At 38.8% G+C, this 17,628-nt stretch overlaps 1 protein-coding gene across 1 annotated transcript in view; it reads right to left on the reverse strand.

Annotated features, from left to right (window-relative positions):
- The window catches only part of LOC126380255 (uncharacterized), a 52,991-nt gene that overhangs the window by 35,195 nt on the left and 168 nt on the right, over positions 1–17,628 (reverse strand). Inside the window, exons 2-14 of the mRNA XM_050029533.1 lie at positions 17,264–17,393; positions 15,193–15,345; positions 14,782–14,987; positions 14,266–14,354; positions 12,971–13,152; positions 12,356–12,466; positions 11,418–11,733; positions 10,497–10,638; positions 9,000–9,141; positions 5,691–5,804; positions 5,022–5,203; positions 3,865–4,237; positions 943–998 (exon numbers count right to left, since the gene is read on the reverse strand). Coding sequence (XP_049885490.1) covers positions 943–998; positions 3,865–4,237; positions 5,022–5,203; positions 5,691–5,804; positions 9,000–9,141; positions 10,497–10,638; positions 11,418–11,733; positions 12,356–12,466; positions 12,971–13,152; positions 14,266–14,354; positions 14,782–14,987; positions 15,193–15,345; positions 17,264–17,389 — 2,192 coding nt within the window. The 5' untranslated portion in view covers positions 17,390–17,393. The remainder of the gene's footprint in view (positions 1–942; positions 999–3,864; positions 4,238–5,021; positions 5,204–5,690; positions 5,805–8,999; positions 9,142–10,496; positions 10,639–11,417; positions 11,734–12,355; positions 12,467–12,970; positions 13,153–14,265; positions 14,355–14,781; positions 14,988–15,192; positions 15,346–17,263; positions 17,394–17,628) is intronic.

The raw sequence follows: 17,628 nt of genomic DNA on the forward strand, positions 1-17,628 counted from the left end.
TTGTGAATTTTCCGACCCCGCGCGGGCGGGGGAAAGGTCCCTTATTGGCCGTGCAATAGGGTAGGCGGGAAATTTGAACTGCCACAAGGGTTAACTGCATAATGTCGCACTGTAATACTGCGCCGCTGCGGCGGCTCTACCGTCAAGTGCGCGCAATACAATTTAAAACTGTTGAGTACAGAATTACAGTGCGACATTATGCCGCTGCTTTTTTCTGTCGCGCGGCGAAAAACACGTAGTGCGCGCCTGGCCTAAGTACATCATTTATAGTCGAAAACAAAGATAAAATATGTATAATACTTATATAAGTATATGTATAAAATATGTATAATGTTAGCCATGAAATTAGAAGGGTAAACGAAGGAAAATCTTTATATACTATTGTTTTTGAGGAACGTAGCCTGGAAAGTCCCTGGTCAGAATTCTGGTCAGTCTACCAATATTCGTTCGTTCGGTTTCTTGAACAAGCATTTTTGGATAATGTAAATACTACTCTTAATTAAAAATAATGATTAATGCTTATTCGAATGTAAGTATAGCAATGTAAGTTGTATGCAGAGGGACGAAATTTACCAAAATTATTAGCAGAAAAAAACTTACTCAAACATTTGGTAGCTACTTAGACACAATATCAACTATGTATATTATTATAGGGTTCCTCACACAATAAGTATCTGTGTAGTGTAGAATCTAGTTCATTAGATGATATTTTTTGATATTATGAATTCTGACATAACCTGCCAATTTCAAGGGTGACTTTAAAACGTAGTGAATTATATTCTCTTTAGGCAGAGCTGCTGCCGTGTACTCCGTCTTTGGGTCACTTGATACTTTGACTCGGCGTAAAGGGCCTGTTCACACTAGCGATTTTTCAGCAATTTCATGGCGAGGCGAAATCGCGGCGTGCACGCGGCGAGCACACCGTGATCTTGCCGTCGTCACCGTGACGGGCTTTCTTCATTGTAAATGGGAGGATCCCGCATGGAGTAACCGTTCAGCTGAAAGTGACTATTTTTGCACACAAATAATGTGTGTAATGTCATTTTCGAAATAAATTAATAAGTACATAAAAGACTGCAGAACGGTTACGAAATGTGGGTAGTAGCTTGCTACTAAAAAATAATCGAGGCGATATCGTGGCGATGTAGCCGCGACGTAGCCGCGATCTCGCCTCGCCGTTAAATCGCTAAAAAATCGCCAGATAAATCGCTAGTGTGAACAGGCCCTAAGAGCAACTCATCGCACCGTAGACGTTGCTCTATGCATCTTTCTCTTTTATCAAAGAATATGGTAGAGTTGTTTTGTGGAGGCTATAGGAGAATTTCTCCCGACAGATGGCGAAGAAAATGCTACTTTTTCATTGTAGTGAAGTTAGGAGCAACGATTAGAGCCAATATAGTATAGCTTTGCATTCGCCTCTAAATTCGCCTAAAGTCTAACAGAAAGTCGTACATCAAACTTAGAAACCCTGAATGGTTGGTTTAATCATTTTATAAGATGAACCTCGGATGAACTATATGAGCCTTAATCAATTATTCAATAAAACAAAACGTGTGGAATCAGAGTATATTTATTAACGAAAAGAACGTACAGGAATACAGAATTGATCTGCCTTAATATTTTTTTCATAATGGTTTTCATAGTGGTATACCCTAAAGATAAATATATTATAAACCTTATCTTTTTAGGACATTTATTAACCGTTTATAAATAATATGCGGCTCTGAGCCGCTAAATTACTTTTATAATATACATATACGTGTCGCTTAATTCACTGGTCAATTAACCGCGTAGTTATTAGTTTGATGATTAATATATCTTAGAACGTATAGTTTTACAATCGGGTTAAACGCAATGGCGATTAGACCTCCGCCTCACGTAACTTGAAAGTCAAACGGTGTCCGTCTAACGGTTAATTAGCCAGCGCTCTAAGCTGAAAATATCGATTCTTACAACTATACAAGAAGCAGATGGTACCTAAAATTAGAAATAATTTCGATTCTTTAAATACACAAAGAAAGCGGGGATTTTAATAGAAACATGTGACATTAATTGTAACATCAATACAATGGTAATTTATATATCTTTTTTAACTTTGCCGGTTGTAGACCACGAGCTAAGCATCTTTAGATTGGCTCGCATATCTGACTCAGTTTTCCATAGTGATTGTGTAGTTTGCACTATGCACAAAACTATGGAACGTAAATGACGCGTCGACGAATGTATTACTAACAATCGCATAGTATAGTAGAATGCTCAAATCAGCCGGTGGCCGCTTCGTGTACAAGAGCCCTTAGGTATGCACGCTACTTAGCCTAGCTAGCGGTCTATTTCTCATTACAAAATAAATACGTGGTCCGTAAAGAAACGCATAGTGATACAGTGTTAGGCAAAGGAAATTTACTTTTAACATCATAGGAACATACACGTGAATCAGTTTCTATAACTTTTCGCAGAAAAAACATGTAGCAAATTTTCGTTTCACAAACAATTATTCGTATAATTTTATTTCCCAAATAGTTCACTTGCCAAAATCATAAATCCGCGTAACTTAGTTTGGCATACTTTAATTATGTAAAGAATCCACTTGCTTAGTTATTACTTTGCAAATTATTGTAGAATTAAAAACACAGATACCAGCAGAGCGCATGTTAACAGCAGCGAAAGCCAGCTTTCGATCTCGTTATGAAGTTATACTATGCTCGCGAGTCCATCTGCGGACGATGCACACACACGGTGTAAATATTTTCACTGGTTGCGTATTCATACAAACGCCAAATGACAAATGATTCATGGGAAGTCGTGGAATCCCCTAAGGGTAGGGTAAACAAATAAAATATGTACATAATTGGACGTTTTGTATTGGTTTGGTAGTAATATGGTTTTGATAACATAATCAATTTATTTGGAAAATGAAACAGATGGCAAACATTTTAGGGAAACTATTTTGGGTAATGAAAATTTGCGTATAATTGTCCACCGAAAAGGTGGTACACCCTTGACATAATATACACTATACAAAATAAATATCAAAATATCTGAGTCTTGGAACACGTTACAAATGAAATTTAAAAAGAAATGAAAAGTTTAAAACTTTCTTAATTTAATAATCTAAACATCCATTTATGGTGTTTTTTAAAACACCTTTATATTTTTAGAACCTAGTTCTAAATAGACGACAATTAGACAACAACTTTATCAGCGGGGCTGGATGGAACTGGAACTGACTGGTTATTTTGAATCCACCACACTTTCGAAATAATGTCTGTTCTTTCCCGTTCAATTACATTCGTCGATAAACAATTTAGACCCTGTTTTTTATTTATTATTATTTTTGCCTTAAAAACGTCGGACGATACCTTCTCCGCCTGGTGACGGGTTAGGTTAGGGTTAGGTGCATAATGTGACCAGTAGTAGAATTAATTAGTTTTATTTAAAATTTAGTCCCGTTTTAAAATGTGTCATATTAAGTTTATTGACCTTAAGAAATGCTATCACTTCTTTGTATTAAGTACTGGACTGTAAGTATAGTATATATTTGGATATTATATATCAATTTCAGTCATGATAGGATCCTTACAAGGAAACCTAATTATGTAATTAACAGTAAAAACATAATTCAAATATAATTTAATACATACGGTGACCGTACTAATCGTTAATTTCTATAGTCTGTCAGGTCAGTAAAAAAAAAATGCTGCAATTTTAGCTATAATTTTCAGTGCCGTCTATAAAAAAAGTACAAGCTTTGTACACATTAAAAGAGTTTTAGTAGATTAGCTGTAAGAAGATGGTATGTATACACAAGAGCAATTCACTATATTTTATGATTATTAAAACTGTTGTGTTATATGCACCCGTTTAAACTTCATCTTGCCTATGCCTAAACCACTCATCAAGGTTATCATCTGAGTCTGGATCCAGATCTGGGACAGGACTGTCCGAGTCTAAGCTCTGGCCCATTATTGAGCTTTCTGGCTCCTGTGTGTGTTCCTCCTGTGTGTTGTCTCCAGCGGGGTCGTTGCCAGTCTCGTACACGTCCATGAAGCGGCGCACGGCGTCGGTGAGTGCGCCGACCGAGCGGACGAAGTTGCCTCTGGCCGCGTTTTCTTCTCCGTCTGAAGGCGGGTCGTACCCCAGCTCGGGCTCCGGCGCCGCCGCCTCCCCGTTGTTCCCCACTCTCACCTCCGGCAAGTCTTCCGCCAACGCGCCGTCGCGACGCCCTTCCATCACTCGCCTGACAAGTAAAATTTTCCATTTTGATATCCTTCAATCTCAAAAATTACCCTAATCTTAATTGAAACTAGTTTTTTTTAGTTAACAATTCAGACTGTCATTTTGAGATGCAATATACAAAAGTAAAGCTTAGCGTACACTAAGAGCAGCAGCGAGCCGTACATTCCCTGATAAGATTCGAAAATTAACTTTCAGAGTGTTTTTTTAATACATGCTCACGACTATATTCCCAATAAGGGTGTCGGAGGTACAGCCAACGCATGATGAACTTGATGTGTTACACGAACATGATAGGCGGTGAGCAGATAGTCGACTTAATAGGTGCTCGTCGTAATCAAACAATAGGCTAGTTTCCAACTAGTCAAATCAGTTACTTTTTACTAAACGTCAAAACACGAAATTACTATGGAATTTGTATGAAAAAGCACTCTGTGACGTCATAGAAAAACGTGACAAAATGTCGGACTTATTATTACGTTTTTCTTGATTAAAATTCATAAATAAGTTTAATAGAAAAAAGAAAATGTTTTTCGTTAGTTTTAGATGTGTCTTTATTTAGTAATCAGAATTTCATAATTTATCTTGAACCTAGTACACGACCCAATTCAGCATTTCTCTCGAATAATGTTATATTTTCATAAACGATGTTAACTCTCCAACTCTTCATAACAGATTTCCGCAACCCAACAAAATTCCCGTCACCGCCTTTTTAAAAAGGCTTAAGTGGCATCATATCAGAAACTGCTCGCCTCGTAGGTTTTAGTGTTAGGTGGTCGTGATCTTACTCGAGCTCCTGTGGGGTAGGCAGGTCATACAGCGGCATGATGGAGGAGAAGAGATCGTAGAGCGAGGAGATGTGGCCGGTGGCGACGGGCCTCACGTCCACCAGGTCGTAGTGGTAGCGGCTGATGCTGTCTGGCGGCGGCACCGGATCGAAGGAGCGCGTGCGCGACACGCGGGGCACCGCCTGCAGCAATAGCCCACAATGACAACCTAGCCAAACGAACTACTTACATCGAATTAAAAAAAACAAGAGTTGTTTATTGTCAAAATAGTGTGATGGCCACAGAACACCGCTTATCGTGTTAGGCCTGAGAAGAAGAAAATGCGGACGAAACTTCTTAACAACACGATTTTATTACAATTCAAAAGCAATAAATACTACATAGAAACAGTACATTTTTACGTATAGAATTTGTATGGAAATATGGAGACTTGACGGTATGGTAACATAAACGTAGTCAAACGTTTATTTATATTGCACCCCGTTAAAACCGCATTGAATTTATAGTATATTATGTATGAGTGATAAATATCACCTGCACCAACTCGCAGTGGAGCAACGTGGTGGAGTATGCTCCATACCCCCCTGGTTGATTGAGGGGGGCCTGTGCAGTAGGACCAAGTGGCATGTATATAGGCTGTTTATGTATGTATGTATGTGTGTGTCTTACCCCGTCGACGAGCAAAGCCGACATTGGCTTGATGACGCAGAGATGCCGCTGCACCTCTTCTGGCCAGCCGCGGAACAAGCTCATCCTCCTGAACGCAGCCAGGTCCGCACGCTCCTACAAAATTAAAACATAATATATTTAAACTACTCTTATTTTCGGCGACAGTAACCAACATTCGTCTATGTCAAGAACTGGACACAAGAATCAACAGTTTGCTTTTTAATAAATAAGCCCAGACTATCAACACGGACATGCACAGCTGAGCGGTCGATGCGTGTCATGACGTGTCAATAACAAAATTTCAAGGGTTATCTATAGACAAGCATTTCATAACAAGGAGTGCATATTCAAAGCCCAGCGGGCTTAGCACCGTAAGCGCGCGACTCTTTCTCGCCTCGACATACGTCACCCGTCACTCTCTCACAGTACTGCACAGAAAGAGACAGACGATCTCTGTTGCGGCGAGAAAGAGTCGCGTGCTTACGGTGCTAGGCCCGCAGATAGCTAAAGCAATCAGAAAACAATGCATCAAAACTATAGCCCCTTATGGATGTGAAACTTGGTCACTGACACAGAAAGACACAGAGAGACTCGAAGCCTTTGAAATAATATGGTGTTGGAGGAGGATAGAAAGAATAAGTTTAATATGGACATAAAGGGTTATTAATGAAGAAGTGCTAGTATGAATAAGGGAAAGGATACAAATATTGAGAGTTATTGAGAACTGAAGATTGAACACTTAATAAGACACGACGAATTGATTAAAAACGTCATAGAAGGGAAGATAGAAGGAAAGAGAGAAAGGGGAAGACCAAGAAGAGTTTACATGGAACAAATTAAAGGGAAGGCGAACGTCGTATCTTAAAAGGACGTTAAAGATTTGGCCCTTGATGGACAAGAACGCAGAATGCTACACCGACAAGAGCGTGGCTCTTAAATTGATGATGATGATCTATAAACACCTCAGTACAGCTCAACATTGGTGAAATCTGCGCCTTACACATGTGTGTCTCCATGTGGAGAGTCTACTAAGGCCGGTCGCACTTTGTATGCGTTTTCGTATGAATTCTACTCGTAAATATACGTACGAACACGCACGAATAATCTTTTTTTTTACGTGACTTATTGTAGATTTGCCGCAAACTACGTGGCCGAACAAAACACGAACAATCCCAACCTTCCAAGACTAGCAGAGTGCACAAACTCACTGCGAGTTGGTTGTCACGTGCAATGTATTCGTAGGAGTCGAGTTCGTACGAAAACGCGTCCACGTTCGCGTGTGAGTACGAACGTAAAGTTTTTTTTTTAGGTTTTGACTTCGCGCGGCTTGCGCATGTGCCACAGACTAAGATAGGGAAACGGATTCATGGGAAAAACAAGGATCAGAATTTGGTGGTGGTTTGGTAAAATTTAATTCAATGGCGGTGTGGCCATGCTTTCTTATCAATTATTATTCACAGTTCGCTCTGTCCAGTTATACATATAAAAACATAAAAACCAGCGACTCGCATGACTTCGCCTGTGTCAGCTTAGTCTTCTTAGAAGAATGCATATCATAACAGTAAATACCGCATGCAAATTCATTTCGTCTTACGTATACACAGGAATCTTCCTTTTTTCTATTAAACAAGCACCTCTTTTTGAAACCGTGTCACAAAATAAAAAAACACGACAAATGCTGTTATTATTAGTTTTTTGACATTATCGGAACAGCAACAATAGGCAAGATTATGATAACTTACACTTTTTGTAAATATTTCCTTTTATTTTGGTGCAATAAAGTATATTTGTATTGTATTGTATGAATGAATGACTACTTCAAAGAAAAGACTGACTCCGCTGAAAGTCAGTCCGTGTCATATATACCCAACTCATCTGCTTATAGTCAGATGCTCAAGCACTTTCGTCTCAGCCGCGTAAGAAAGAACGATCACAAGATACAATCGCAAACTAAAAAAAAGATAACGATACATTTCTATGGAATTTGTATGAAAACACTGAGGTGTGACGTCATATTTATTTTTTAAGTATGTCAAAAACAAAAATTTTGATGAAATATATGATCACCTTAAACTGGCTTCTATTTGTAGATTAGCAAGCCTTTGATTTACGCCCATTATTATAATTTTCATATAGATCATCTATAGGGACCCACCGCGTCGCCAAGTACAACAAACGATTGCGAACCATCGAATCATGCATACGGCACAACAGGAAATAGAAATCCTATAACAAAGCCGAAAGAAATTAAAAACGTACTTAATAAAGTCGTACTGAATACAGTTTTGGATAGAACCGTAAACTGAGAGCCATGCCAATCTCAGCACGGATAGAGCAAACTAATAATAACGAACTAGCATTCACACATCCATGTAGACTTCATGGTATACTTACATTATAGGTAACATATAAGAGCTGCATTGAAAATAAAATTTCATCATCAATATTATGGGCCATTTTCAGATTATGTTTATATTTAAAAAAGGAGGGAACGAGCATCATCGTCACCCATAGATATTTGCAACACCGTTTAATTTTCTTGTAAGAAGTTCATAAGTTACTTAGAGCTCCGTTCACTCATTAAAGTAAAAACATAAAAAAATAGATGTGTCATTCTTCCTTCATACTAATGTACGAGTTACGTTACATTCATAATAGGCTTTAATATATATTCGTCTGTCCTAGCTCTGCCCACGCCGACAGCTGCCTATACATTGATGCGTTATGTGAATGCGTTGTAGCAAGCTATGATTAAGTGACAGCGAGAGGGAAAACTTCTTCTCTCTCACTTTCGCGGTGTTATTCGTCAATTCTGCAAGTTATCGCCGATTCAATGGGAACGCACTTATGAGTATGGGAAACCTACTACACAGGGTGTTAGTGACATCGTAACGAATACTGAGGGGGATGATTCAGACCCTGATTCTGAGTTAATATCAAGAGGAATTTCCTGTCGGAAAATTCATGAAAATTTTAATGTGTTTTTAAATTATTTTTCCGTTCCATACTTTTGCGACGGAAAATTCCACTTGATATCAACTCGGAATCATGGCTTGAATCATCACTCGAAAGTTTCGTTACGATGTCACTAACACCCTGTATGAGTCTTCAAATTGAGCGCTTAGCGATATATCCCCCATAATATAATCTAATATCGTTGCCCACGAGCTATTGGAGTGCGGAATCGCCAAGCACGACCTGACGAGATCACTGAACTAAGCAAAACAGACGCTAGCATCGACACTCAACCATAGCGTCGCTTACATGAAATACAAGCGGCGTTTACCCACATTACTAGGGCTATCTTACCCGCGTATCCGGGTTCGCTTCGTACTGCTCGGCGAGCTCGCTAATGTTCCGGTTGAACCACTCGAACACGTCAGGCTCGCGCCACTTTGACCATGTGAACTTGGAGTGAAGGTAGATGAGGTCCTTAAAGTTCTTCCCGGTTCTACAACAAATAAAGTACTTTTGTTCTCACCATAGAGACACATCCCAAACACTCCATAAGAGAACAAAGAAATTCTCTTTTATACCGTGTGCCACGTAACGCGTAAGTGCGAGCGAGACAAAGTCCCCCCCCCTTACTCATTGGCAGCGGCCATTTTAGACTAAAGTAAGACCCAGAAGGGGTGAGGTTGGCGCCCGACGCGAAATGGTGCGGGGCGGAGTGTTACCATTTTATTATTTACTCATCATCAGCCCATTAACGTCCCCACTGCTGGGGCACGGGCCTTACTTATGGATGGATAGGGAGATCGGGCCTTAAACCGTCACGCGGGCCCAGTGCGGATTGATGGTTATTAACGACTGCTAATGCAGCCGGGACCAACGGCTTATCGTGCCTTCCGAAGCACGGAGGAGCTGGAGATGAGGTCACCCATCCTATGACCGGCATTTGCGAAAGTTGCTTAACTTCAACAATCGCAGACCGAGCGCGTTAACCGCTGCGCCACCGAGCTCCTCGTTATTATTTACTATTATTTATTTATATCAAGTGATATGACTCATAACTAAAATAATACATTAATTATTGGGACATGTAGTCCGCAACAATAGCGCATATACGGGCAGTCAAGCCTGTACCCTATAGCCTTCAAGATGATGTTGGGGCTGGCCCGCACCCTGCGCACCAGAGACGCGCACCGCTTGCGCATGGTACTGTAGAAACAGACGACACGAGCATCGGCGATCATCCACGACGCGCTGCTTTTATACGTAGTATTAGTCTTTATTCTATTATTTATATATTGCTTCTATGCTCGACTAGGAACGAATGTAAATCAGAATGCGTTCAACTAATCTTCCCGAGTTTGTCATAAAAACTGACATGATGGACCATTTTCATTGACGATGGGCTGATGACGAGCTCGCCATACGCGTTACGAGGCACACGGTACAAATGAGACTTTCTTTCTTTTCTTATGGAGTGTTAGGGGTGTATCTCTATGTTATCCACCTTAGGAGTTGATATCAAAAGTTAAAAAGCTACAAGTTATCTTCTGGCTGGTAGTGGTTGTGGCTCATCCCATTAGGGACTACGGGGGTGAGTTTATGGTTTCAGGCCTCGAGTGGCATTCACTCATTGGCTGGGTAAATGGGGAGCGTTGAGGGTACGGTGCAAAATTTTGCCACCAGCCTGACGGTGGCCAGCAGTAAGCACGAGCCTCGATTATCTATTTTTTTTATTATTATTTATTTATTCAATATCAGAAAAAACAATTCAATCCTTAAAAAATAAGACGCCCGTCTAAACAGAAAACCCGTACAGGTTTATGCGAGAATTACTAGGACGTATATACTAACATTTCATCAGCCTTCTTGAACAGTGAGCAGTTCTGGACTTTAGTGTTGTTGGTGACTCCGGCGCACTCTAGCAGCATCGGCACCACCAGCGGGAAGCTCATGATCGCCTCCTTCAGCATATAGTCGGCGTGGCTCACGTCAACTGCACGCAAACAAATATAATTAATTACTAGAAACACAAGTAATTACTACTATAGCATGGTACGTAGGACAGCTGCCAAACTAATCATTTTCTTTGCATGTCTCTTCCGCACTAAGTTATGCCACACCCCAGACACTTCATACAAACAACCTATTTTTACATAGACTCCACACATTGACGTTATCGTACACACGCATCTGTGTGTGTGACATCTGACGCCTTACGATTTAAGTCTAAACTGTGTTCGAGGAGGGGTGAGGTAAACCTAGCACAGACGTTAGTGGGGAGCGGAGAGTTGCCGTTCTATACGTAGTATTATTTCTTATTCTATGGTTACGCTCTACCTTTCTATCTTCGTATCATACTCACTGTGGTAGAGCTCCAAATAGAGCTGTTATGGTTTTCAAAAGTGTGTAAGAACAAATGAATAACATCAACAACAAAAGTACTTGTAATTTTTTTTTCTCAACACTTTGTAACCGGGGGTCGTCGGTCTATCAGAAAGACAGAGCGTAGTATGCGAACGCACGTTTCTGTTTGATAGAACCCTAAAAGTTTGATATCTTTTTTGTGAATATCATGCCTGACTTCGCTAACTGACGTGTCTGTAATTTTTTTCTATAAAACAATGTGTCTTATTGGCAATTGTAAATGGTGCAAATCATTTTCGCCAAAAAAAAAAAAAATGCAGATATGTCAGTTCACGACATCAGCGACGACATGTGTCAGTTACTTCACAAACAAAAGCTTCATCCAACTACAAATAAAAATCCACCTACTCTTCTTCTTCATAGCCACGTGAAAGTGAGCCATGGCGACGGAGTATTGGATATTAAAGAGGAACCCGGCGTCTCTCTCTTTGGTCCAGAATTCGGCGGCGTCTATGAGCCACTGGTGCTGTCTGGCTCGTAAAGCCAGGGTATCTATGATGAAGATGATGGCGAGGGGGTCTGACGGGTCCAGGTTCATCAGCAACTTGGCCAATTCCAGTGCCGTGCGGTGGCAAGCCCTATTCGTCAACAAGTGCAAGTACTTCAGTACCGCTATGTGGAACGGACGGTTCTCCGCATACCTGTACTCCAAACGCACTTTTCTCTGCAATAAATTAAAACAAATTATATAAAAATAGGCTTTAATCACCGACACTACCATCCTACATAGTTTCATTTTCTTAATCTATTTATTATATTTTTAATTCGAAAATATTGCAACAGGATTGTTTTTGTGTGCCGAATAACTAGTGGAGCGACAGCGGCAACCATATTTGTTGCCAGTACCGCGGGGCCGCACAAACCTAGTTAATAAATTGCCTTTTATCCGCGCAATGCACACACTCAATGAAGTTGCAACCAGGATCGACTCATTTGTTTGTAGTCTGAGCGAATTTGAAAAAGCTAACTTATATGTATTGTGTTATTTGTCATAAGTTAATATAAGTGCTACACTATCGTATTAGGATGGTCTTGTGATGATAGTTGTAAGTTTTGATAAATAAATAAATGTTATGCCTTAGTAGATCAGAGGCATTAAAAAGGCCACGTAGAAGCAATTCATCTAAAAAACCAATATTGCAATTTGACATTTGCGCATATAAAACCAAGTGCGCAATGCAAACAACTGTCACAAATCGTAAAAATTCAAAATAGCAATATTGTTTTTTTAGATGAATTGCTTTGATGTGGCCTTTTTAAGTTTTTAATCCCCCAGTAATACTTACATCAGTGAGCTTGAAAAATGGATGCGCAACATATTGCATGTATGCTATGACTTGCTCAATGATACTGTTGGCCGGGGAGTACGCTTCAAATCGGAACATTGAATCGGCGCACTGTAAAACAAAACCTTCATAAGTATAATCAGCTTTTACTAGTGGCTGTCGCTCTGCATGAATATTACAGTTTATGTCAAGAACTATCGCACAGAAACCATTAATTTCTCCAGGATACAAATAAACAAAAAGAGATCCTTAAACTATCTATGTGAACTATGCTACAAAAATCTCATCAAGACGCTTTGTTGATGAGTGAAAAGTCAAACCTCCAAGCACACTTCATGTTTTTAACCGACTTCAAATAAGAGGGAGGTTCTCAATTCGTCTGTATGTACAATATTTTTTTATGTATGTTCACCGATATTTCCGTCAATTAGAGGGATTTCAATTTTTTTTTTTGTTGAATAGGGTTTACTTCCGAGGCGGTCCCATTTTTTTCTTATTCTACTTCTTAAATAGATTGGCACTTGTATAGAAACATGATGCTGCATTAACATTAGCACTGGATAAATTTAAAATTGAATACACTGTAAATACATATTTTTTTATTGTAATCCATACCTCTAGCATTCCCTCTACATGCATGTTCCTTTGCGCCTCTTCCACCGACACTGCGATGTCTCCAGTCCTGTTGTATTTGGAGAGGTGGAGGAAGGCTTTGTGTACCCTCTGGTACTCCCTGTTGTGGTCGAATGTGAAGTACAGCAACCCATCCTCTTTGCGGTTCACAGACATTGACAGTCCTGAAACATTCCGTATGATTTAGTTTGCATTTCTGACGATATCCTACCTATTTATATTTACACTTGTGCAAACATATGAGTATATATTTGTACGTATGTATATAAGTTTTCTTTTCGTTTTTTGGTACACTTTGTGCTTCCCACCTTTTTTACCTATTTTTGGTTTTTGTCATTAATCATGTGTACAGTAAACAGAAAATATAGAATAGTTTATTTGAAATTATTGTTTTATATAGGTAGATGACATAATATATTAGGTAATCGCTTTATCGCTGTATTCACACTTATTCAGGATCCGGAAGTCCCGTTAGATTCCCAGTGGGGACACATCTAACAAAAATTCACTGATTTGGTCAGGACTATAGATGTAAGGTCGGTTTAAAACCATTTAGCCCAATCCGTTTAAAAAAACCGTTTAAAATCAACCATTTATTTCGGTTTAAAACGGCTGCTGTTAATTACGATGTTTTTCTTAATTATATCTACATTTTCTTGATTTTACCGAGGTAGGGATATAAAGGAGTACCTATATATGCTGTCCTTATATCTGTTGTTTGTGTCCATTGTGCTCAGTAAAGTATTTTATCTATCTATCTACAAATTGTGTAAAGAATTTTTGAATGTGTCATAAGTATACTGTTATTGATAATAATATAATTACCGTGTTTAATTCTATAGGTACTTTTTATTGATATTCTATAAACTAATAATACGAAGCATGACGGTTGGTGACCGAAATTTGCCCATAATGAAGTTTAAACACAGTTCTTTTATTGTCGTAGGCGAGTTCTCAACGGTTTAAAATTATTTATTTGGGGTTTAAAACGTTTTAAATCGGTTGTTTAACATCTATAGTCAGGACATAGCAGACTGTAATCACCTTATTGTCCGATAAATAAAATGGTTCTGTGTTCGGAGGTCACATTAAACTAATATTTACTTAAGTATATAGGCATTACTGAAACTAAGACCTTTGGCGATTCAATAGTGACAATGACACCAGGGCTGATGATTCAACAAACCATACAAGAGAAGAAGATTACCTTATCATTATGTCACATCAAATTATTTTTATTTACATTTTAGCACAAAATCGTTCTTTATATTACTTACCAACTTTCTTGAAATTCAGTATACTGTCAGTGATTGGTACTATGATCGTCTTCCTAAGTAGCTGATGTAGGTTTGGCTGGCGACCACGCCTGTAAGATATAAAATTATCCATGATCACGGAGATATTGTGGATAAAACTTAGCAATATGTATATGTGTTCAGCGGTGAAGGAAAACATCGTAAGAAAACCCACATTCCCGAGAAATGCATATTCGGAGGTATGTGACCTAACCTATATTGGGCTGGATTTCCCTTCGCGGGTTGGAAGGTCAGACAGGCAGTCGCTTCTGTAAAGAACTGGACCTGTCAATTCTTCAGGTTAGGTAAGCGGACCCTGTGAAAAACAGGATAATGCTAGGGTGATGATGATGAAAGAGCAATATGTACATGGAAGCCGAAAATCTATCATTTGCAAGTCGTCTTATTTTAAGTGGAAGCGTCTGAGGGTGGTTTGGATTGAGCGGCAGAATTAACACTGATCCAAGGGAGCCAATCAAGGAAGAAAAAGAAAAAGACAGAGCGTACCTCCTAGTGCCTTGTTCGTCAGGATCAGGGCCGAACAGTTTGTTGAGTTCGTAGGCGACGTTGAGGTGCTTCTGTTGTAGGGTGAGCAGCGCCGCGGCCGGGTCCACTGGCGGCTTATCCTTGGGCGGCGGTGGCGGCGGAGGAGCCCCCAGCAACGCGTTCACTTCCAACACAGACCTATCTATCTCGTCCAAATTCTATAGCGAGACAAACAAAATCATTAGATTTATCTTACACAAGCTCATAATTTGTCAGACAAACGAGTCATTAAAATATTTATTTATAATTACATAACTATCATTATCTAAACCGCCATAGTTTTCAAAATAAAAGTAGGCAAATAGTAAATGCAACAGTACAAACGCGTTTGTATTTGTTGTTTGTTTGTAAGTCGCGACTTACATTCAAATTTTCCACAGGCTGTGGTTTTGTCTTCCCTTGCTTCTTCTTCTTCTTTTTTTTCTTCTTGGTAACTATTGCAGGTTGTGCGTTCTCTGCAGAATCATGTTCTGAATCATGTTCAGATTCATTTTCGGAATGTGAACTGAGAACCAGCTGTAATAATAATTTGTATCTTTAGATGTGTATGCCACAGTCGCAATCACAATATTATGGAAATGGGTGTCGCCCTTGCTTCGCACAGCTACGCCTTGCTTTACGACAATCGCATTTTGAAATGAGTTATTATCGCAAACAAAAAGTCCATATTGCTTAACCACAAAGATCAAGATAAGATCTTAAAAGGACTATAATATGCTGAATGCCAATTCGTTCGCTTTGTTTGCACAGCACCCAGAAAGACATGAGGTGTACTATAATCAGTGGTTGGGATAGCTGAATGTTGTGGTTATATGGTTTTAAACATGAGATATTTAAGATTATGTTACACTGTAATATTGTATTCTTTATGCATTAATTAAAAGTTTGAGATATAATAAGTTCAGCAGAGCCCTACTAATATTATAAATGTAAAAATTGTTGATCCAGAACAGTTAAGACAAAAACACACAAATAAATAACAATTAACAAAAACAAACATGTAACATACAAATTATTTAAATAATTCACAAAATAAATATAAATGTTTAATAAAAAACCGAATAATGTTTTTCGAGATTTTAGATTTGGGTGGCATATCCATGTTAAGACAAATCTCGCAAATGGCACTACCTAACCCGATCACTGATAACGATCCTCTCGCACCATTGCTTGTTGTGAATTCACCAGCAAACAGCAGTCTATTAAAATCGCTAGAAGTATACTGACATGTCACTAACTGCAGTGCTCACTCCTCAGAAATCAATATTCACAATACAGATGAAGCAGGTATACAGACTTTCACAGAGCAGGTTACTACAAGACTACATTTCTTACAAACTTTGAAACATAATATACATAAACTCAATCTCTAATCCCTGAACACGGTCCACCCCGGCAGAGCTGCAAGCTATCACAAAACTCGCTGAAACTTTGATACTAAGTGAGACGTAAGATAGATACGATGAACCATGAGTGACCAGGCTATTGCCTTTACTATGGGATTTGCAATATGTTGCGTAACCTAAGTAACATGAGACAGTTTCTCTGACAGTTTATACAACAGCTGAAAAAACAAATTCTATGTTTATTATTTACTCCCAATCCAGCATAAAACTAACATAAGAACCTATGAAACAAGAAAACAACCAACCAACCAAGCAAGAGGAACTAATAAAGAAAATGGTTCCGTAAATCAATATATTTGCCAAGAGAAATATTTGCCACATACTGCAGGTGAAGTAGCACTGTATGGGGGATCAACTTTTTAGCAGCTTTCATTATTGACAATAGTATCTGGGTCTAGTGAAGTGAGAATGGTGTTTGATAAGTTAATAGTGTCTGAGGCAGGTTGGAGACCTTTGAACAGCTGGAAATCTCAGGTTGACCCAAACACCAACACCAAAGCAGTGTGGTGGAGTATGCACCATGACCTCTCCTGTTAATTGAGCGGACACTTGTGTCAAGCAATGAGACATAAATAGGCTGTTCATGTAATTACCTAAATAAAAATACTATATGTAGATAAATATGTACTACTAAAGACTGACTGACTTATAAAAGAAATGAATGTTAAATAGAATATAAATTCATCATTCACAATGCCTTATGTAAATATGTAGCAGTAACACCCAGGTAGAACTTCCTGCAGCATAAGGTGTGCCTTTTGAGTGGTCCTACAGTGGCTTTACAAACATGTCTCTTGACTTTTGTAAAAAAAAAATAATCATTCCGTCTATGACAAATCTACGTTCAATAAATCATTTACAAAACAATAATGTAATGTTATAGATTGTCACATTAGAAACATAGATAGACACATAACCTTTTAAATGAATTTTGTTTTTCTATATCCAATCCAGTAAAAGGACATTGTATACTGTAATACTATATTTATTTTACTTTATTTTCAATATATGTTGAAATATGTACTTACTCCTTGATATTTGTATTTCGAAGGGGAATTTTTGGCATATAGTGGCTCGTATTCTTCGTCTGAGTTACCCTCGGGCGGTGGGAGCGTGTTGCTGCCATACACCTTCCGAACGTGGCGGACCGACATCGTTCTGCAACAATCAAATATTGATTGACGTCCTCTAATACAATAACATAGTAAATCGAACTGATGGCGACCTTCAACGTATACAATAATAAAACTACGAAAAATCAATACATTTTTGCTATGATTGCACAAGCTTTTTAATACATAACAGTATAGCTATTTACCTACACCACATAAGAAACAGTAAAACAGTCTATCACGATCAAGTTATTATTAATATATAGGTAAAATCAAGCACA

The sequence above is a fragment of the Pectinophora gossypiella genome, chromosome Z (genome assembly GCF_024362695.1).
Source record: "Pectinophora gossypiella chromosome Z, ilPecGoss1.1, whole genome shotgun sequence".
NCBI classification, from domain to species: domain Eukaryota; kingdom Metazoa; phylum Arthropoda; class Insecta; order Lepidoptera; family Gelechiidae; genus Pectinophora; species Pectinophora gossypiella.